General features: G+C 45.9%; 1 protein-coding gene across 1 annotated transcript in view; it reads right to left on the bottom strand.

Moving 5' to 3' along the window:
• The window catches only part of LOC134582710 (scavenger receptor cysteine-rich type 1 protein M130-like), a 109,113-nt gene that overhangs the window by 17,128 nt on the left and 68,711 nt on the right, over positions 1–23,274 (bottom strand). The window contains exons 12-14 of the mRNA XM_063439353.1: positions 4,916–5,230; positions 4,010–4,072; positions 3,465–3,779 (exon numbers count right to left, since the gene is read on the bottom strand). Of these exons, the coding sequence (XP_063295423.1) occupies positions 3,465–3,779; positions 4,010–4,072; positions 4,916–5,230 (693 nt within the window). The remainder of the gene's footprint in view (positions 1–3,464; positions 3,780–4,009; positions 4,073–4,915; positions 5,231–23,274) is intronic.

Here is a 23,274-nt window from a genome sequence, read left to right as displayed (position 1 = left end):
ACACATACTGCTTAATGCATTCATCCATCCACACATACTGCCTTATACATGCATCCATCCGCACATACTGCCTTATACACGCATCCGTACACACATACTGCCTTATACATGCATCCGTACACACATACTGCCTTATACATGCATCCATACACACATACTGCCTTATACATGCATCCATACACACATACTGCTTAATGCATTCATCCATACACACATACTGCCTTATGCATGCATCCGTACACACATACTGCCTTATACATGCATCCATACACACATACTGCTTAATGCATTCATCCATACACACATACTGCTTAATGTGTACATCCATCCACACATACTGCTTAATGCATACATACATCCACACATATTGCCTTATACATGCATCCATCCACACATACTGCTTAATGCATACATCCATACACACATACTGCCTTATACATGCATCCATACACACATACTGCTTAATGCATTCATCCATACACACATACTGCCTTATACATGCATCCATACACACATACTGCTTAATGCATTCATCCATACACACATACTGCTTAATGCATTCATCCATACACACATACTGCTTAATGTGTACATCCATCCACACATATTGCTTAATGCATACATCCATCCACACATACTGCCTTATACATGCATCCATCCACACATACTGCTTAATGCATTCATCCATCCACACATACTGCCTTATACATGCATCCATACACACATACTGCTTAATGTGTACATCCATCCACACATACTGCTTAATGCATACATACATCCACACATACTGCCTTATACATGCATCCATCCACACATATTGCTTAATGCATACATCCATACACACATACTGCCTTATACATGCATCCATACACACATACTGCTTAATGCATTCATCCATACACACATACTGCCTTATACATGCATCCATACACACATACTGCTTAATGCATTCATCCATACACACATACTGCTTAATGCATTCATCCATACACACATACTGCCTTATACATGCATCCATACACACATACTGCTTAATGTGTACATCCATCCACACATACTGCTTAATGCATACATACATCCACACATACTGCCTTATACATGCATCCATCCACACATATTGCTTAATGCATACATCCATACACACATACTGCCTTATACATGCATCCATACACACATACTGCTTAATGCATTCATCCATACACACATACTGCCTTATACATGCATCCATACACACATACTGCTTAATGCATTCATCCATACACACATACTGCTTAATGCATTCATCCATACACACATACTGCTTAATGTGTACATCCATCCACACATACTGCTTAATGCATTCATCCATACACACATACTGCCTTATACATGCATCCATCCACACATACTGCTTAATGCATTCATCCATACACACATACTGCCTTATACATGCATCCATACACACATACTGCTTAATGTGTACATCCATCCACACATACTGCTTAATGCATTCATCCATACACACATACTGCCTTATACATGCATCCATCCACACATACTGCTTAATGCATTCATCCATACACACATACTGCCTTATACATGCCTAATACCTACATCCATACACACACACTGCCTAATACATAAATCCATAAAACCTGCCTAATACATAAATCCATAAACACACCCTAAGACATGCATCCATGCACACATACTGCCTAATACCTACATCCATAAACACATACTGCCCAAGACATACATCCTGACACACACACTGCCTCATACATCCTGACACACACACACTGCCTCATACATACATTGTACATTGAATACATTATTTATCACTGTGATTAAATTATGTATTCAATGGATTTGGTGAATTTAATTTATAATAAGACCAGCACATACAGACACACACTGACAGACCCACAGTCACTGACAGACACACCCACTCACTGACAGACACATACTCAGTGACTGACAGACACAACTACTCACAGACACACATTCACTGGCACACACACACACACACTGACAGACCCACAGTCACTGACAGACACACCCACTCACTGACAGACACACATACTCACTGTCAGACACATACTCAGTCACTGACAGACACATCCACTCACTGACAGACACATACTCAGTGACTGACAGACACAACTACTCACAGACACACATTCACTGGCACACACACATACAGCCATACACTCACTCACTGACACACACACAGACACGCACTAACTCACTGTTGCAAAATTGTAAGCGCTTCAAACTGTGTTTTTTGCCTTCTTTTGGATCAACAGCAAAAACATACGTGAGGAAGGCTGAACTAGGCCCTGGGGAGATAGCGCAGCTAAGCGGACAAGGGCACATGTAGGAGTGTGGGGATAGATGCATGGAATTGGTTGGGAAGAATCTGTGGGTGTGATTATGTTCTGTGTAAGACAGTGTGGGGGAGGTCTTACCTCAGTGCCACTTGGGATTCGGGCCAGCAAACAGCTTCCCTCCCGCCCACCCTATACTATATTTTGTCGCAGCTAGCCGGGGGTATGTCCTTGCCAATTGAGTTTGAGGTTACGTTTAAGTAGATGGAATGAGATGAACAAGTTTTTTTTAAGGTCTCAAACCTCCCCTGCTCTAAAGGTTTAACTTTAGGTTGCCTGAGGTCTCGTGCCCATCGAGCGTGGATAAGGTCGGCTGATGGCAGGCATTGGAAGGATTTTTATGACGAGGGGGGAGGTGAGAGGGAGTGGTGATTAGGAACCACTCCATGTTTTTATTGGCAAGGACGGTTGGGTCACTGTATAACACTATGGGTGGAGTTATATATGTATATATGTTAATTTATGCTTATTTATGTCTAATGTTTTGGTTACAGAAAAGAAGAGATTTAATAAATAAAGTTATGGATGTGTTATGCAGTAATTTAGTTGTGATAATAAATGCTGTGGCCTGTTTCATCCATACTAAGTGGTCTGTCGTTATTGGGGGGTTTAATGGGGTTAGATTTTGTTCTAGGCTGCATCGCGATTCCCCACTACGTACCTACATGATTGACACAAGTCTCTTTTCAGCTATGTAACTATGTAACTATGTAACAAGCAGCTGTACTATACAGGGCATTGCAGGCTGCTATTGCTATCTGATAAGATAATCTATATAGTGTTCCCAATATTCTCAAAGCTCTCTAACTGCATTCTTGCTGTTTGCTGTCTCTAAGAAAGCAGGTATGAACTTTGACTGCTAATGAGATGTGGGGTCCATTTATAGTCTGAATGTAGAGATACATAAGGACAGAAAGAAGTCTTTGCAGAAATGTTTGTTTCTCGGCAGTGGGAAAATCAGCACTGGAGCAAATGGAGAGGAAATGTGGGTTATGGGCTAAAGTTAGTTTTACCTTGCTTTACAACATAAAAGAAAGTTAGCTTGTGTATGTATGACATGGGAGGAAAGTGGTCAGATTAAGATTTTAGGGTATTTACAAGTGCAGTTGACTCCAGCATCTTCCTTGTGGTGACAATCGCTCTTATTCCAGCGCAGAGACTGACAATCCTGGAGAACTCTTTCATAACCTTTACACTTCACTTCATCCATCCAGATCGGACCTGAGCCCTGTCCAAACATGGCCCCCCCAACTGCAGCCTGGGCAGTGCCACAGCCCAACTGCCTACAGACCACCTCTGCGTCCTTCATATCCCAAGAGTCATCACAGACGGTTCCCCAGACACCCTGGAAGAAAATCTCCACTCTGCCGGAGCAGTTGTCCTGTCCTCCCATGAGACGCACTCTGTCCATATCTAAGGAGAAATGTAGAGGGAGTGAGAACAAGGAATAAATGATTCGAGCTATCGGGGTCATCAAACTAAGCATTGCCAGAGCAATGAGAGAGGTGTACATTATGTACATATCAACATCACTCACTGCCCCTCAAATACCACAGTTAAAGTAATAGTATTGGTTCCTGCAATTTACTTTATCTATTCATTGTCTGTGCTTTTACTCTCTTATCAGTACAGTAAGTGCTCACCAGTGCAGTTCTCTGAGGACGGACAGTGAATAACCTCAGGTTCATTTTCTGGAATTCTGTCACCTGTATATAAATAAACAATAATACGAGACACATATAAAACTGTCGTAAACCTATAACACCCACCAGAAGTCAGCAGTAAATAGCTGCCACAGGTTTTTAAACAACCCAAACCTTCAACATCTGTAAAGGTGCGTTTGAGTACTCCTGACATAAATCACAGGTGGGATTGTTACATAAAATACTTTTGTCAACTTTCTACTTCTCATTCCTTCTGCTAATAACCACATTGTGTGTTAACAGGTTGTAAAGTTTAAGATGAGGTGGCAATTTGGAAAAAAGTCTGCCTGGTTTTTCAAGTTGTCTGTAAGGCGAGTCTTTCAGGAAATATGACTGATTTATAAATGCATATTTTACCAAAAGTGACCACAGGAACCGCACTCAATTCCAAATTGTACCCTGGGTGCTTAGCGGAAGGAGGTGTCAAGCTTAACAAAGACAAATGTCTAAACTTTGCTCTGCCACTATTTTTAGCCCACCTAGATGCTTGCTGTCCTGAAGATTCTTCTTTATACTGTGATTTAGAAATGCATTTACTCCCAGAACAGGGCTCTAGAATTACATCAATCCTGAGCACAGATCTATAAATGTATTCATCCCTGAACCCACATCTATAATTACATCAAATCCTGAATCAAGTTCTGTAATTACATCAATCACTGAATCCAGATCTATGATTGCATTTATCCCAGAATCGGAGTCCGCCATTACTGCCCCCCCCCCCCCACCCAACCCAATATATCCATTGTATGAAGGTATTGTAAATTACGTTGTGTGATTCTCATTTTCCTCACACTCACACATATTTTAGAGTTAGACTTATTTTAGAAATATGTGAGTTCTCACATTTTATCTGAGCAATTTCGGAAACAATGCAGGATTCCTGGGACCAGGGATTTGAAGGGCACTGCCAGAGAGATCTATCATTTTTACGGCATTCAATACCATCCAGCCAGTATGGTTTATTTCCAATTCCATATCTGAACCGATCCTCACTGGATCCACTGGATCCACATCCCAGGTGGCTGCAGATAACAGAGACAGAGATGGAGCCTGTATACACGCCATTATTGCAAACAGACCCCCAGGTCCCATTGTAATAGACTTCCAGACGTCCTTCACATGCATGAGATCCACCAGTCAGTCTGAGATCTGGGAATTCTGCAAGAAAGATCCACATGTTAAGAAAAAGGTTTTCATTTATATATATTTCCCTTTTATTCTTTGGATATTTTATTTTTACCTAGAAAAAAAAGTATGTAATTTATTTATAAAATATACTGAGAGAGTGGGGGGCGGAGCCTAACCGCAGAGGGAAGCGGTCGCACCAAACTGGAGCTCCGAGACCCACAAGGGAAAAACGAAGAAAAAACCCAAAAGGCATAACCACCAAAACAAAACCAAGACCCCCTACGTGTCCCCAACGATATGGGACGAAAAACCAAGAAAATTACCGCAGAAAAACCCGCCACCGGACTTACAATAGGGGACATGTGGCGGCAAGCGCGTGGAGCCACCGGGTCCAACATGGCGGCTCTCCACGGAGGCTGCTCGGACTTCTCCGATGACATGTCGGGAGAAGATTACCCATCTGCTCCAGCACCGAGAATACCCTCACAGCCCGACAAACCCGCACCGGACTCCTCCCCGGTAACTACGCTAATCCTGAAACAACTACTTGCAGACCTACAGACTAGCCTGCAGAAAGACATCATGGTGCTGAGAGGAGACCTGAGGGGTCTGACAACTCGCATAGACACCCTCGAAAACGCCTCCACAAACCACTCCAAAGATATGGTGGAGCTCCAAAAGACCGTACGTGACCTGCAGCTACAACAAAGGAACACGGCACACCGCATGGCGGAACAGGAGAACGCCAGGAGGCGCAACAACCTCAAGCTGAGGGGGATATCGGAGGCGATACCTGATGCGGCATTACCACAGCTCATCAAACGCCTACTCACGAGTGTATTGCCGCCTACCCAAGCCAACAAGATTAGCCCGGAGCACCTCTTTAGGGTCCCCATCCCGCCCAAGGCGCCAAACACAGCCACCAGGGATGTGATTGTAACCTTCCGTTCCAGACAAGACAAGACGGCAACCCTCACTGCCCTGCGGGGGAAAACGCCGCTCCAATTTGAGGACATGTCACTGCACTTTTTTGCGGACCTCTCTGGCGATACCCTGGCGTGGCGGCGTTCCCTTAGACCGCTCACCGCACTCCTACGACAACACGACCTCCGATATCGCTGGCGGACCAACCACATGCTGGCTGTACACCAGGGGACGAACTCCCACCAGATCCGAGACATAAGCGAAGCAACACAGCTGCTGCAGGCCTTGGGCTTACCGCGAGAATCTCTTCCACCGTTGAACCAGCAGTACACGTCGCCCCCACACCACTCCTGGGATCCGTCTCGAATAACCCCCTTTGTGCCACAGGTACTAACGCCCGACCCCTATGTCACAGTTACCACATGAACGATGACTGGAAGAAATTTCCCCAACCGGGATGCAATGACTGCTACCACATGGATAGGCAGACCACCTACCATAGACCCTATTTTTGCCTACTGACTTCTTATCTTGTTTTACTTTTCATTCCTCTTTGTACACAATCAGTTATATTGCTTAGTCAGGTTACTGCTGGGAATGTTGTGCGCTATATAGAAGTCCGAAATATGTCTGGCCTATGTTCCCGAGCAGCTTCTTGGTTTTTCTTTCTGTTTGCTTTTATTTTTCTTATAACAGAGCCTATAATTTATGTTTAACTCACCTTATATTTATGTGCCTTATAAATGCTTATGCAACCATTTTAAGCGCAGCACACTCCCTCGCCTTCATGTTTTAAAATAAAATGGACGACTACCCCGAAGACCCAGCATGTTACCAACCATATATTGGCCTAATATATTAGCCTAATTTTAGCTTACTTTTTTTTGTAGCAGAATCTACAATTTACGTTTAATTCACTTTGCAATACAGCGGCCCATAATTGCCTAAGCAACCACATTACGCGCAGCACACTCCCATGCCTTTATGTTTTAAAATTAAATGTACGACTACCTCAAAGACCCAGCGTGATGCTGACCATATGTTAGCTTAATCGCATGTACTGCCTGGCGGGTCATCCCACATTTAATTGTTATATAATTAAGCATATGCATATGCAACCTAGTCCTTATATGAAACTAAAGGCACCGAAGACCAGCCACTCTCCTGAACACCCATGGGCAGACAGGCCATTACTCTAACCTGGCTGCACATATGTAACTTGCGTGTTCCTATCCTTTCATGGTTCCTTTTATTGTTCCTTTTTTAATACTGCTGCTTGGAATGTCATGGGTACTTAACACCTTATAAAATACGTAACATTTAGCAATATTTTCTACTACCCACCGTAATTTAACCTTTGCTCACGCAGTATGACCGGTTAGTGCACCACATATTAACTGGTTACTACTGTAAAGCAAATAGGTCATTACGTAAGTACACACCAGTCACCTTACTGTTATTTTCAGCATGTGTATTTTTTTTATATAGCCGATTTGATTACTGTTAGCCTGTTTTATTTTATAATTACAAATTGTGCAACTATTCGACTAAGCGGAATTTAATTTGTTAACACAGTGCTTAAACCTATCAGCATATTATATCGTTTAACATGTATACATATAGGCCTGCTGTTACTTAATATTCATTTAAAGCAAGTTTACTAACATAATCTACCATTTTGAGAAAAAGCCTTATTCTCCTGACATACACCCGCACGATTATATTGCTTTATTCTCTTAACAAACATGCTTGTGTAGACGTTTATTAATGTTACCTTTTGCATATATATTTAAAATGTGCAGTACTATTTAATGCCACTGTTATACTAAATGTGTTTATGCTCTTGCTCCTGCTGTTGTGGCAGCGCAAGTCCGATTGTTATTTGAGCACAACAAAAATAAAGAATTTATAAAAAAAAATATACTGAGAGAGTAAACAACAGAAATTGAGACAAAGGCAGGTGATAGGTTTCAGCCATGGAGTGTGATAATTCCAATGTCCCTGATCCGTGTTATAGCTGTTTGTATCGCTCTATAAATCACATCAGATTGGTTTGATTGCAGGGATTCATTATGTGTGTGTGTTTGTTTTATATTACACAGTCATGTTCCAGTGCTTCTCTGCAATCCCGTGTGTGACTTATTACGGGTTAATGTAATTACATCTATCATTGAACCAAGATCTATAATTACATTTATCCCAAAATTGGAATCTATCATTACCTTCCCCCCTACCCTGACCCTGATTAAATGTATTGTAAAGGAAGGTGTTAATTCTTATGCTCTCACCTATTTTAGAGTTAGACGCATTTTAGAAATAAAGTTCTCACACTTAATCTGAGCAATTTCTGTATAAATGCCCATTTTCTATCTATAAAAAGTTGGAAATCTCCCACTCTTGTGGACACTTCCCCACATATCGTCTGGTTTAAAATTGTGGGATTTTCAATATTGTGAAGTTAGAATTGAATTGAATGTATTGATTGTCCAGGTTGTATGTGTCTTTCCCCCTCCCCCATTTCCTGTTTTATTGTTTTCACAGCCGGACATTGTCCCATTGATCCAGGCACAGTTCAAGACAGTTCAAAATGGCTGCCCTGCCACTTCCTTAAATCTCTCATATTGTCCACGATCCTTGTCCATTTCTGTCCGCACCCTACCTTGTAAACACAGGAAGTTGGCTATAATTTCATTAAGTTTTGTAAGTGTGATTGGTTGCTTTCCCGAGCCCATTTTGCTTTTGGTTGTCTTGTGTTCACTATACAGACAAAGAAATTGCTCAAAACTTCTGTGAGTTTAAGTGCAGCATTTATTTTAGTGTGTTTGTATCAACGCACATAGCATGCTGGATGATCCGCCACTAGTGATGTCGCGAACACAAAATTTTCGGTTCGCAAACGGCAAACGGGAACTTCTGCAAACGTTCGCGAACTGGGCGAACCGCCACTGACTTCAATGGGCAGGCGGATTTTAAAACCCACAGGGACTCTTTCTGGCCACAAAAGTGATGGAAAAGTTGTTTCAAGGGGACTAACACCTGGACTGTGGCATGCCAGAGGGGGATCCATGGCAAAACTCCCATGGAAAATTACACAGTTGATGCAGAGTCTGGTTTTAATCCATAAAGGGCATAAATCACCTAACATTCCTAAATCACAATGGATATGGATTGACACCTGACATATGACATATTGACACCTTGACATATGGATTGACACCTGTTCTCAGAGACTCTGATACACACTGACACAGAGCAGAATAGGGACTGTTCACCCTACATAGGGTCACTTGGCAGATATGGATTGACACCTGTCCTCAGAGCCCCTGATACACACTGACACAGAGCAGAATAGGGACTGTTCCCCCTACATAGGGTCACTTGGCAGATATGGATTGACACCTGTCCTCAGTGCCCCTGATACACACTGACTGCTCATCAGAATAGAGACTGTTCCCCCTACATAGGGTCACTTGGCAGATATGGATTGACACCTGTCCTCAGAGACCATGATACACACTGACACAGAGCAGAATAGAGACTGTTCCCCCTACATAGGGTCACTTGGCAGATATGGATTGACACCTGTCCTCAGAGACCATGATACACACTGACACAGAGCAGAATAGAGACTGTTCCCCCTACATAGGGTCACTGGGCAGATATGGATTGACACCTGTCCTCAGAGACCATGATACACACTGACACAGAGCAGAATAGAGACTGTTCCCCCTACATAGGGTCACTTGGCAGATATTGATTGACACCTGTCCTCAGAGACCATGATACACACTGACACAGAGCAGAATAGAGACTGTTCCCCCTACATAGGGTCACTTGGCAGATATGGATTGACACCTGTCCTAAGGATCCCTGATACACACTGACACAGAGCAGAATAGAGACTGTTCCCCCTACATAGGGCCACTTGGCAGATATGGATTGACACCTGTCCTCAGAGACCTAATTGTAGAATAATGGTAATACTATTAATACTAATACTTTTGCAGGGGCAAAGAAATTCCCTCTAAATAGATGGGTATAGGCAGAGAGTATGGAGACCGGAGTGATAAAGTGTCAATAAGGTGATATAAAGTTAAATGTATCACAGACACACAGCCACCCTTTCTCTTAGCTAGTTTCCAGAAATGCTGGATAGGTAGAAGGGCTATAAAGACTCAGAGAGTGTGGCGAAACCAACTTCGCCACTGTGGGCTGGAGAAGCCTGGCTGCTAGCCTCCTGCCCTGCGACTATGGCCCCTGGACATATTGCACTTTAAAGACTATATTTGGGCATGTATAATTTATATTGCTGCTACTGGCCCTTTAAAATCAGCGGTGGACATTTTGGGACTACTGTCCCTTTAAGACTGTGAAGCATATTCTATTGTACTGCCTGTATATTGTATATGTATTTATGTATGCAGTTAACCTGGGTTATATATATATATGCAGCCTTCATCTGATTGTTCGGTAGAATCACTCCATTCATTGTATTGAGGAAACTACCGAACAACCAGACCACCCAGGATTAAGTGTGCCTCCAATTACCGTTTGCAACAATGTTGCAAACGGGTAATTGGCAATCATGTAATGTGTTCTGTGTCCTCTGGGTGGCCGCCATTCAGGAAACAACCACGTGGCGGCGGCCATCTTTAACTACCGAACAGCGGTGTTTTGCCGTCGAGTGTCTGGAACTAAAATCGGACACTTGACTAGGCAAACACCGCTGAGACCTCCATACTTCCAGAAATTCGTATGGAAACTACCGAATGACCCGCCGTTCGGTAGAAAGAACCCCATAAACAAGGGAATTCATTCAAACCCTCTCCAGGCTCTATAACACAGGCAATTCGCCTGTTTTCATTCCCTTGTTTGTGACCGACCGCAGGGCCAAAATGCATGGAACTGTTTTCGGATACTTTACCCATGCGGTCGGTCAAATCTTTGGAGTCCCATAACTCCTGAACCATTTATCCGAATGGGCTGATTCTTGCATATGTTGTCCCCCTGAATAAGGGCTATCAGGGGATACCTGTTTTGGAGGTGTAGCATATGTATTTGGGGTACATCCAGGAATTGGGGAAAAAGGTGTACAGTATAATTGTGTTAAGTGTTAATCTAAGGGGAGGAAATGTGTGGGAGGTACATCCATGTGATTGGTTAATTTCATCCTCCCCCTGGGAGTGTCCTGTATGTACTTGTTGGTAATAAAAGCCAGACTGGGTGTCCCAGTCTTGAGTTCCTGCTTAACCCTCAAAATGAAGTGTCGTCTCGTTCTTGGGGGGGATTGGATTGTAAGCTGACTGCCAAGAGTGTAAGCCGATTGTATGCTTTTCTTGTTCAGCTGTTCCAGTTCGGAGTGTTATTTCGTATCCAGATCGGGAGTGTGGTGTTCTGCAGTAGCTGTGCCTGTATCCAGAAAAGGGGATTATCGCCTAAACGGATTTTTCCCCTTTCATGCTGAAACGGTCCGTTACAATTGGTGGCAGCGGTGGGATCGTTCCTACAACCAGAGGGACAGCTACAGACAACACCATTCCTGGATTACAAAGTGAGGGCAACGCCAGTACCCGTACAGCGCCCCTATCTACAAGGAACCAACTGCAGCAGAGCAAGCATGGCACCCAGCTACACTCAAGAGGCGTATGACAGAGAGGTCACCGCGGTGCTGGCTATATGCGGACCCAACCTCTCAGAGGATCTAATACAGCAGGTGAAGAAAGCAGTGCGAGAGTACTTGCCGCGGGAATCAGAGCGGGCCAGGGGGTTTGCAGACCTCCCTCCCCAGCGGCAATGTGTGGCCCAGGGAGCTGATGGTGTCGTCCATCCTCCCCAGCAGCCGTGTGTGTCCAAGGGAGCCGAAGGTGCAGTCCTTCCTCCCCAGCGGCAGGCTGAGTTACAGGGGGCAGAGGTTGTTGTTCCTGCCCCCCAGCAGCAAAGTGATATGCCAAGAAGGCAGTGTGAAGTGAAGGGAGAGGAGAGCAGCGTCCTCCCTCCCCAGCGGCAATGTGTGCCTCAGGGAGCTGATGGTGTCGTCCATCCTCCCCAGCAGCCGTGTGTGTCCAAGGGAGCCGAAGGTGCAGTCCTTCCTCCCCAGCGGCAGGCTGAGTTACAGGGGGCAGAGGTTGTTGTTCCTGCCCCCCAGCAGCAAAGTGATATGCCAAGAAGGCAGTGTGAAGGGAAGGGAGAGGAGAGCAGCGTCCTCCCTCCCCAGCGGCAATGTGTGCCCCAGGGAGCTGATGGTGTCGTCCATCCTCCCCAGCAGCCGTGTGTGTCCAAGGGAGCCGAAGGTGCAGTCCTTCCTCCCCAGCGGCAGGCTGAGTTACAGGGGGCAGAGGTTGTTGTTCCTGCCCCCCAGCAGCAAAGTGATATGCCAAGAAGGCAGTGTGAAGCGAAGGGAGAGGAGAACAGCGTCCTCCCTCCCCAGCGGCAGTGTGTGCCCCAGGGAGCTGATGGTGTCGTCCATCCTCCCCAGCAGCCGTGTGTGTCCAAGGGAGCCGAAGGTGCAGTCCTTCCTCCCCAGCGGCAGGCTGAGTTACAGGGGGCAGAGGTTGTTGTTCCTACCCCCCAGCAGCAAAGTGAGATGCCAAGAAGGCAGTGTGAAGCGAAGGGGGAGGAGAGCAGCGTCCTCCCTCCCCAGCGGCAGTGTGTGCCCCAGGGAGCTGATGGTGTCGTCCATCCTCCCCAGCGGCAGTGTGTGTCCCAGGGAGCAGAAGGTGTCGCCCTTCCTCCCCAGCGGCAGTGTGTATCCCAGGGAGCTGATGGTGTCGTCCATCCTCCCCAGCGGCAGTGTGTCCTGCAGGGAGCAGAGACAGTCAGTCTCGCACCCCAGCAGCCGGACAAGAGAATGAAAGGGGAGACAGCTGGTCCCCCTTTCCACCAGCAGAGAGAGTGGCAGGGAGAGGAGCCTGCTAACCCCCCTCCCCAGCGGCAGTTTACCGTCCAGAGAGAGGAGCTTGTTACACCCTCTCTCCAGCGGCAGCCTAACCCACCAAGGGGAGATGTTAAGCCCCACATCTGTGCAGATGGGACCGTAGTCTCTGCACTTACAGCCCCAGGGGTAGGGACGGTCGGTCCTGTCCCCCAGCCACAGAGCGATATATCTAAAGGGGAGACAGTCGGTCTCCAGCAGCCAGGCTCCCACCAGACTACTCCCGTGGTAGTGCTGGCAACAGGACAGAGTACCGCTGGTCTCTGCCCCCTCCGCAACCCACCAAGGCAGCCTATCAGTCTCTCACACAGCCGTGGGGGGGCACCTGAACTTGGACAAAATTCTCCCTCACCCAGGTGTGGTAACTGTTTATTATGGGTGGGCTGCTCTACTACTTCTGTTCTGTGGGTGGGTTGCTGGACTAACCAGGGCACTGACCGGCAGGAGGTCAGATACCCTGTTAGTCTAATTGGTAAAGGGGAGAATTGTGGCGAAACCAACTTCGCCACTGTGGGCTGGAGAAGCCTGGCTGCTAGCCTCCTGCCCTGCGACTATGGCCCCTGGACATATTGCACTTTAAAGACTATATTTGGGCATGTATAATTTATATTGCTGCTACTGGCCCTTTAAAATCAGCGGTGGACATTTTGGGACTACTGTCCCTTTAAGACTGTGAAGCATATTCTATTGTACTGCCTGTATATTGTATATGTATTTATGTATGCAGTTAACCTGGGTTATATATATATATGCAGCCTTCATCTGATTGTTCGGTAGAATCACTCCATTCATTGTATTGAGGAAACTACCGAACAACCAGACCACCCAGGATTAAGTGTGCCTCCAATTACCGTTTGCAACAATGTTGCAAACGGGTAATTGGCAATCATGTAATGTGTTCTGTGTCCTCTGGGTGGCCGCCATTCAGGAAACAACCACGTGGCGGCGGCCATCTTTAACTACCGAACAGCGGTGTTTTGCCGTCGAGTGTCTGGAACTAAAATCGGACACTTGACTAGGCAAACACCGCTGAGACCTCCATACTTCCAGAAATTCGTATGGAAACTACCGAATGACCCGCCGTTCGGTAGAAAGAACCCCATAAACAAGGGAATTCATTCAAACCCTCTCCAGGCTCTATAACACAGGCAATTCGCCTGTTTTCATTCCCTTGTTTGTGACCGACCGCAGGGCCAAAATGCATGGAACTGTTTTCGGATACTTTACCCATGCGGTCGGTCAAATCTTTGGAGTCCCATAACTCCTGAACCATTTATCCGAATGGGCTGATTCTTGCATATGTTGTCCCCCTGAATAAGGGCTATCAGGGGATACCTGTTTTGGAGGTGTAGCATATGTATTTGGGGTACATCCAGGAATTGGGGAAAAAGGTGTACAGTATAATTGTGTTAAGTGTTAATCTAAGGGGAGGAAATGTGTGGGAGGTACATCCATGTGATTGGTTAATTTCATCCTCCCCCTGGGAGTGTCCTGTATGTACTTGTTGGTAATAAAAGCCAGACTGGGTGTCCCAGTCTTGAGTTCCTGCTTAACCCTCAAAATGAAGTGTCGTCTCGTTCTTGGGGGGGATTGGATTGTAAGCTGACTGCCAAGAGTGTAAGCCGATTGTATGCTTTTCTTGTTCAGCTGTTCCAGTTCGGAGTGTTATTTCGTATCCAGATCGGGAGTGTGGTGTTCTGCAGTAGCTGTGCCTGTATCCAGAAAAGGGGATTATCGCCTAAACGGATTTTTCCCCTTTCATGCTGAAACGGTCCGTTACAGAGAGGTCTAAGAAGAATCCTCTAAACTAGCCCTAATCTCCTTAAACACCTTCAAGGGTGTTCTAAGGTAAAGCTCAATCTAAACGTTTAGATGACTGCCTGATTTCCCATCACAGATGCTGGCTAGGAATAACAGTGTGCAAGACAAAGAGTGGGTCTAAGTGCCCATAGTGCAGTAAAGTGTCCCTAGTGAAGTGAAAAAGAGAATAACGAGCTGGCGCCCAAGAGAATAACGAGCTGGTGCCCTATCAGGGGACTTGTATATGGCATCGATTTAAGGAACCGGGAGATGGAAAAAGATGCTTGCTCGGTCCTCCTACTTCCTCCTACTTCAATTTTGGGGCACTGCGCGCGCAATCTAATGTGCCACCAGATAGGAGTGGTGTGTTAAGTAGTACTATTCCTATCAGTTTAATCCCTGTTATGTGCCAGAGGGCCGAAAAATTAGATATGTACACATGCCTGAAAAATTAGGTATTGTTGCAGCCGCTGCTGTAGCAGCGGCCATACAAATTGATGTTTGTTTCCCAGGCAGAAAGTTCCCCAAAACATTGCGGCTTGAACCCTAGTTGGTGGCGGATAAGTCACGCAAGTCAACCGGCATTCAGAGCTAAAATACAGCAGCGTGTGGACCATTTTTAGCCCAAGGCAGCTCATCTCATCAGGCCTTTTTTAGTCGAATGTATCGCCCACTGTTAGTCCCTTCGGGATCCATCCCTCATTCATCTTAATAAAGGTGAGGTAATCTAGACTTTTTTGACCTAGGCGACTTCTCTTCTCAGTGACAATACCTCCTGCTGCACTGAAGGTCCTTTCTGACAGGACACTTGAAGCAGGGCAGGCCAGAAGTTCTATCGCAAATTGGGATAGCTCAGGCCGCAGGTCAAGCCTGCACACCCAGTAGTCAAGGGGTTCATCGCTCCTCAGAGTGTCGATATCTGCAGTTAAGGCGAGGTAGTCTGCTACCTGTCGGTCGAGTCCTTCTCTGAGGGTGAATCCCGAAGGGCTGTGGCGATGCGTAGGACTCAAAAAGCTCTGCATGTCCTCCATAAACAACACGTCTTTAAAGCGTCCTGTCCTTGCCGGCGTGGTCGTGGGAGGAGGAGGATGACTTTCACCTCTTCCCCTGTTAGATTCCCGTTGTGCTGTGACATCACCCTTATACGCTGTGTAAAGCATACTTTTTAATTTATTTAGCAAATGCTGCATCCTTTCCGACTTGTTGTAATTCAGTAACATTTCTGCCACTTTCTGCTTATACCGGGGGGTCTAGTAGCGTGGACACCCAGTACAGGTCGTTCTCCTTCAGCCTTTTTATACGAGGGTCCCTCAACAGGCACGACAGCATGAAAGACCCCATTTGCACAAGGTTGGATGCCGAGCTACTCATTTCCCATTCCTCCTCCTCAGTGACCTCATTGAAGGTATGTTCTTCCCCCCAGCCACGTACAACACCATGGGTACCAGATAGGTGACAACGAGCACCCTGGGATGCCTGTTGTGGTTGGTCTTCCTCCTCCTCCTCAAAGCCACATTCCTCCTCTGACTCCTCTTCCTCACAATCCTCTTCCAGCGTTGCCGCAGGTCCAGCAAGCGATGCTGATAATGCTGTTTCTGGTGGTGATGGTGACCACAACTCTTCCTCTTCCTCTTCACGCTCATCTATGGCCTGATCCAGCACTCTTCGCAGGGCACGCTCCAGGAAGAAAACAAATGATATGATGTCGCTGATGGTGCCTTCGGTGCTACTGACTACGTTTGTCACCTCCTCAAAACAATGCATGAGCCTACAGGCATTGCGCATGAGCGTCCAGTAACGTGGCAAAAAAATTCCCAGCTCCCCAGAGGCTGACCTAGCACCCCGGTCATACAAATATTCATTAACGTCTTTCTCTTGTTGGAGCAGGCGGTCGAACATTAGGAGTGTTGAATTCCAACGTGTCGGGCTGTTGCAAATCAAGCGCCTCACTGGCATGTTGTTTCGCCGCTGGATATCTGCAAAGTGCGCCATGGCCGTGTAGGAATGCCTGAAATGGCCACACACCTTCCTGGCCTGCTTCAGGACGTCCTGGAAGCCTGTGTACTTATGCACAAAGCGTTGTACGATCAGATTACACACATGTGCCATGCACGGCACATGTGTCAACTTGCCCAACTTCAATGCCGCCAACAAATTTGTTCCGTTGTCACAAACCACTTTACCGATATCCAGTTGCTGCGGAGTCAGCCACTTTTACACCTGTGCGTTCAGGGCGGACAGGAGTGCTTGTCCGGTGTGACTCTCTGCTTTCAAGCAAGTCAAACCCAAGACGGTGTGACAGTGACGTATCCGGGATGTTGAATAGAACCTGGGGAGGGGGGGGTGCCGTTGATGTGGAGCAAGACGCAGCAGCAGAAGAGGACTCAGCTGAGGAGGTTATGGAAGAGGATGGAGTAGGAGGAGTAGAGGAGGTGGCAGCAGGCCTGCCTGCAAGTCGTGGCGGTGTCACTAACTCCTCTGCAGAGCCACGCATTCCATGCTTGGCAGCCGTCAGCAGGTTTACCCAATGCGCAGTGTAGGTGATATACCTGCCCTGACCATGCTTTGCAGACCAGGTATCAGTGGTCAGATGGACCCTTGCCCCAACACTGTGTGCAAGACATGCCATTACTTCCTATTGCACAATCGAGTACAGGTTGGGGATTGCCTTTTGTGCAAAGAAATTTCGTCCGGGTACCTTCCACTGTAGTATCCCAATAGCCACAAATGTTTTGAATGCCTCAGACTCCACCAGCTTGTATGGTAAAAGCTGGCGGGCTAATAGTTCAGACAAGCCAGCTGTCAGACGCTGGGCAAGGGGTTGACTTTCTGACATTGGCTTCTTACGCTCAAACATGTCCTTGACAGACACCTGACTGTGGGCAGATGAGCGGGAACTGCTCAAGGCGAGAGACGGAGTGGCGGATGGTTGAGAGGGGGCAAGGAGGACAGCAGTGGTTGACGTGGCTGAAGATGCTGGACCAGGAGGAGGATGGCGGCTTTGAGTTTGTGTGCTGCTTGTACTCATGTGTTGCTCCTATAGGCGTTTGTGATGTGCGATCATGTGCCTATGCAAACCAGTTCTACCTAGGTGGGTGTTGGACTTCCCACGACTCAATTTCTTTTGGCACAGGTTGCAAATGGCATCGCTGTTGTCAGAGGCAGACACACAAAAAAAATGCCACACTGCTGAGTGTAAGAAAATGAAATAGTTTTTCTGATATATGTAATTTATGCTTAGATGAGGTTTATAATCATTATTGCTGACTGAAGGGATATGAAACAGTTAAACTACTTTTTGCTTTGTATGCTTTAAATTAATGTACGACATAGAAATGCTGACTGTGGAAGACTTTAAACAATTAACATTCTTCTAGAGGATGTGCGACAATGCTCAATCTCAGGATGTCTTGCCCAAGGAAGCAATCAATCTTATATTCTGTACTGTATTGCATATCTCATGACTCATGTAAACAAAATTGTATAAATGCTTCCTTCACAGTAAAGCAAATTGAGAGTCTTGTCAAAGCATTTTGTCCGTGTCTTATTGCTGACAATGATTCTCCATCAACGTTGATTATGGTGACCGAGGGATCGAGAACCGAGGGAAGTTGAGTCCATTACAGCATTAACCCTTTCACTGAGGTCTGCAATGACGGCATTCTGGTGGTGTACACAGCATGCGTTGATTGGCGTGCTGTCGGCTGACCCCGGGTGCCGATGCATGCTGTCTGACTGTGCCACTAGCTCCTTGCGATGACCTCCCCCTGCTTCCAACTCGTCTCCTCCTCCTCCTCTCTGTCTCCCAATCTGAACTTTCGCCCTGTTCTTCTTCTTGCCGAGCGGGCACCCACTTGACATCCATGGACGCATCGTCATCATCAACCGCTTCACTTGTATCTGACAACTCAGTAAAGGAAGCAGCAGCAGGTACAACATCATCACCATCACACCGTACGTCCATGTGTGTAATGCTTCCTGCCTGAGACATATCCCTGTTATCTACATCCTCTGGCAATAATGGTTGCGCATCACTCATTTCTTCAAACGGATGTGTAAATAACTCCTGACATACCAAGTGATGCGGCTGTGGTGCTAGTGTTGGTGGTGGCGGCAAGCGGGTGAGTGGTATCTTGAGAGGTGTCCGAAGCTAAGCTGGAGGAGGATGGTGCGTCAAGGTTCCGAGCGAAAGCTGTAGAAGATTGGGTGTCCTGTGTTAGCCAGTCAACTATGTCCTCAGAACTTTTCAAGTTCAGGGTACGTGGCCTCTGAAAACTGGGCATTATTCTAGGGCAAAAGGGAATCACAGCACCACGACCACGATGGCCCCTGCGGGGTGGCCTGCCTCTGCCTGTCATTTTTTTTTGGATTAGTGGTACTATGCATGCAAGCTATTGTGACACCAGATATGAGTGGCAATGTGCATTGGCAGAGGTTGGCAGAGTACACGCTGTTGGCCTGACACACCCGCTTGAAGACAAGTAACTGCTATTCAATCTATAACAGTGAAAAAAGTATTTTGCTTTTAAATGCACGCTATTGTGACACCAGATATGAGTGGCAATGTGCACTGGCAGAGGTTGGCAGAGTACACGCTGTTGGCCTGACACACAGATGCTTGCAGACAACTAACTGCTATTCAATCTATAACAGTGAAAAAAGTGTTTTGTTTTTAAATGCATGCTATTGTGACACCAGATATGAGTGGTGGCACTGGGCAAGTGGGCACAGTATCCACTGTGAGCCTGACACACAGACGCTTGCAGACAACTAACTGCTATTCAATCTATTACAGTGAAAAAAAATGTGTGGGTTTTTAAATACACGCTATTGTGCCACCAGATATGAGTGGCACTGTGCACACTGGCAGAGTACACGCTGTTGGCCTGACACACAGACGCTTGCAGACAACTAACTGCTAATTAATCTATTACAGTGAAAAACATTTTTTTTTTTAAATGCAAGCTATTGTGACACCAGATATGAGTGGTGGCACTGGGCAAGGGGGCACAGTATCCACTGTGAGCCTGACACACAGACGGTTGCAGACAACTAACTGCTATTCAATCTATAACAGTGAAAAAGGTGTTTTGTTTTTAAATGCACGCTATTGTGACACCAGATATGAGTGGCAATGTGCACTGGCAGAGGTTGGCAGAGTACATGCTGAAGGCCTGACACCCACTTGAAGGACACTGACTGCTATTAGCTTACAGTGAAAAAGTTTTTGCTTTTTAAAGGCACACTATTGTGACACCAGATATGAGTGGCAAAGTGCACGCTGAAGGCCTGACACCTGCTTGAAGGACAGTGACTGTTATTAGCTTACAGTGAAAAACGTTTTTGCTTTTTAAATGCAAGCTTAAGCTATTGTGACACCAGATATGAGTGGTGGCACTGGGCAAGTGGGCACAGTATCCATTGTGAGCCTGACACACAGACACTTGCAGACAACTAACTGCTATTTAATCTATTACAGTGAAAAAAAAGTTTGTGGGTTTTTAAATGCACGCTATTGTGCCACCAGATATGAGTGGCACTGTGCACACTGGCAGAGTACACGCTGTTGGACTGACACACAGATGCTTGCAGACAACTAACTGCTAATTAATCTATTACAGTGAAAACATTTTTTTTGTTTTTAAATGCAAGCTTAAGCTATTGTGACACCAGATATGAGTGGTGGCACTGGGCAAGTGGGCACAGTAAATACAAATACAAAAAGAGAAGTCCTGCGCTTAAGCAGCAAGGACTACAACACACATCAGCCCCAATATATAGTAAAAACCAAAGAAAAGAAAATGTTACTTGCGCTTTCTCCTTAATCCCTATGTATATTTAGACAAATGGAGGTCATTTAGTTGCTCCAATGGCCATTGGAGGGATGCCCGCCTGCCAACGTCAAGGCAGACCCCCTAAGCGGGTCCTAACACTGACCCTTCAGCCTGCTTCCTTGAGCTTCCGGCAAAGATATCTCTAATGAGACAGAAAGGGGTATTTTTTATATACACCCCTTTACTTATTAACCCTTAATAGGGAACACATGGGATGGGTAGCAGCATTGTAACCAGGCTGTGTGATACAAAGTAAATACAAATATAAAAAGAGAAGTCCTGCGCTTAAGCAGCAAGGACTACAACACACATCAGCCCCAATATATAGTGAAAACCAAAGAAAAGAAAATGTTACTTGCGCTTTCTCCTTAATCCCTATGTTTATTTAGACAAATGGAGGTCATTTAGTTGCTCCAATGGCCATTGGAGGGATGCCCGCCTGCCAACATCAAGGCAGACCCCCCTAAGCGGGTCCTAACACTGACCCTTCAGCCTGCTTCCTTGAGCTTCCGGCAAAGATATCTCTAATGAGACAGAAAGGGGTATTTTTTATATACACCCCTTTACTTATTAACCCTTAATAGGGAACACATGGGATGGGTAGCAGCATTGTAACCATGCTGTGTGATACAAAGTAAATACAAATACAAAAAGAGAAGTCCTGCGCTTAAGCAGCAAGGACTACAACACACATCAGCCCCAATATATAGTAAAAACCAAAGAAAAGAAAATGTTACTTGCGCTTGTTGCCGGAAGCTCAAGGAAGCAGGCTGAAGGGTCAGTGTTAGGACCCGCTTAGGGGGGTCTGCCTTGACGTTGGCAGGCGGGCATCCCTCCAATGGCCATTGGAGCAACTAAATTACCTCCATTTGTCTAAATATACATAGGGATTAAGGAGAAAGTGCAAGTAACATTTTCTTTTCTTTGGTTTTTACTATATATTGGGGCTGATGTGTGTTGTAGTCCTTGCTGCTTAAGCGCAGGACTTCTCTTTTTGTATTTGTATTTACTTTGTATCACACAGCCTGGTTACAATGCTGCTACCCATCCCATGTGTTCCCTATTAAGGGTTAATAAGTAAAGGGGTGTATATAAAAAATACCCCTTTCTGTCTCATTAGAGATATCTTTGCCGGAAGCTCAAGGAAGCAGGCTGAAGGGTCAGTGTTAGGACCCGCTTAGGGGGGTCTGCCTTGACGTTGGCAAGTGGGCACAGTATCCACTGTGAGCCTGACACAGAAGCTGGCAGACAACTAACTGCTATGCAATCTATTACAGTGAAAAAAAATGTTTTTGTTTATAAATGCAAGCTTAAGCTATTGTGACACCAGATATGAGTGGTGGCACTGGGCAAGTGGGCACAGTATCCACTGTGAGCCTGACACAGAAGCTGGCAGGCAGGCAACTGCAATTACATTACACAGAAAAAAAAAAGAAAAAGCAGACTGATGTTCTAGCCCTAAAAAGGGCTTTTTGGGGTGCTGTCCTTACAGCAGAGATCAGATGAGTCCTTCAGGACTGTAGTGGACACTGAATACCCTAGCCTAGCTATCAATTTCCCAATCAAATGAGCAGCAGCTACACTTTCCCTCCTCTCAGTAAGCATGCAGCTTCAGAATTAATCTAAAATGGATGCTGTACAGGAGGTGGGAGGGTCTGGAAGGGAGGGTCTGCTGCTAATTTGCTGGAATGTGTCTGCTGACCGTGAGGCACAGAGTCAAAGTTTACTCAATGATGACGAATAGGGGTGTATCGAACCGCGCATGTGTTCGCCCGCCGTGGCGAACGCGAACACGCTATATTCGCCAGGAACTATTCGCTGGCGAACAGTTCGGTACATCACTATCCGCCACATTGTTACAGGGTCACTTAACCCCTTAAGGACCAAACCTCTGGAATAAAAGGGAATCATGACATGTCACACATGTCAGCAGTAAATGTATATTTTGGCTTATTTTTTCAATTTTGCTTTATAATAGTGTTATAAATCATAAATGAAGTTATACCACATGTAACAGATCTATGGCACCCCGACTGGGTACCTCCATTGAAGGATGCTCCTAGCACTTCCTGAGGACTCCAAGCACTGCAGCAGACGCCAAAACCACCACAGACTCCACAACCACCGTAGCTTAACTGGAGTCTCGCCGTCTTCCTTCCACCCTGGATCAGCTTCTGTCCTCCAGGACCGTGTGGGGAAGACCTCTCCTCCAAGGAGAGGGTAACAGGTACAGCTCTTAAAAGAGCTAAGTGATTAAGGCTCCAGGGAGTATGCAGAGCATAGCAATACCCAGTGTGATAAAGCAGTTCTCTCCAATAACGAGACAAGGCTATGTATTGAGGGTCAAGAAGATCTGAGTTACTTGGCACCAAAGGGCATTCTTTTATGCAGGTTTTCCCTACATAGGACCACCCACAGGGTTTTACAGAACAACCAATAACACACGTACATTACAGAAAACACTCCCAGCAATTATACACAAAATCCGCCACTCTGCCTGTGATATAATTATGCTACACAATAGGTTAACATAATTATCACAAGCAGGAAAAATACAGTTTTTATACATGTCCTATAACTTTAAA

Source organism: Pelobates fuscus, chromosome 13, assembly GCF_036172605.1.
Source record: "Pelobates fuscus isolate aPelFus1 chromosome 13, aPelFus1.pri, whole genome shotgun sequence".
In the NCBI taxonomy this organism is placed as follows: Eukaryota; Metazoa; Chordata; class Amphibia; order Anura; family Pelobatidae; genus Pelobates; species Pelobates fuscus.
Note: the sequence above shows the minus strand (reverse complement) of the source record. Positions and strands in the feature narration are given on the sequence as shown.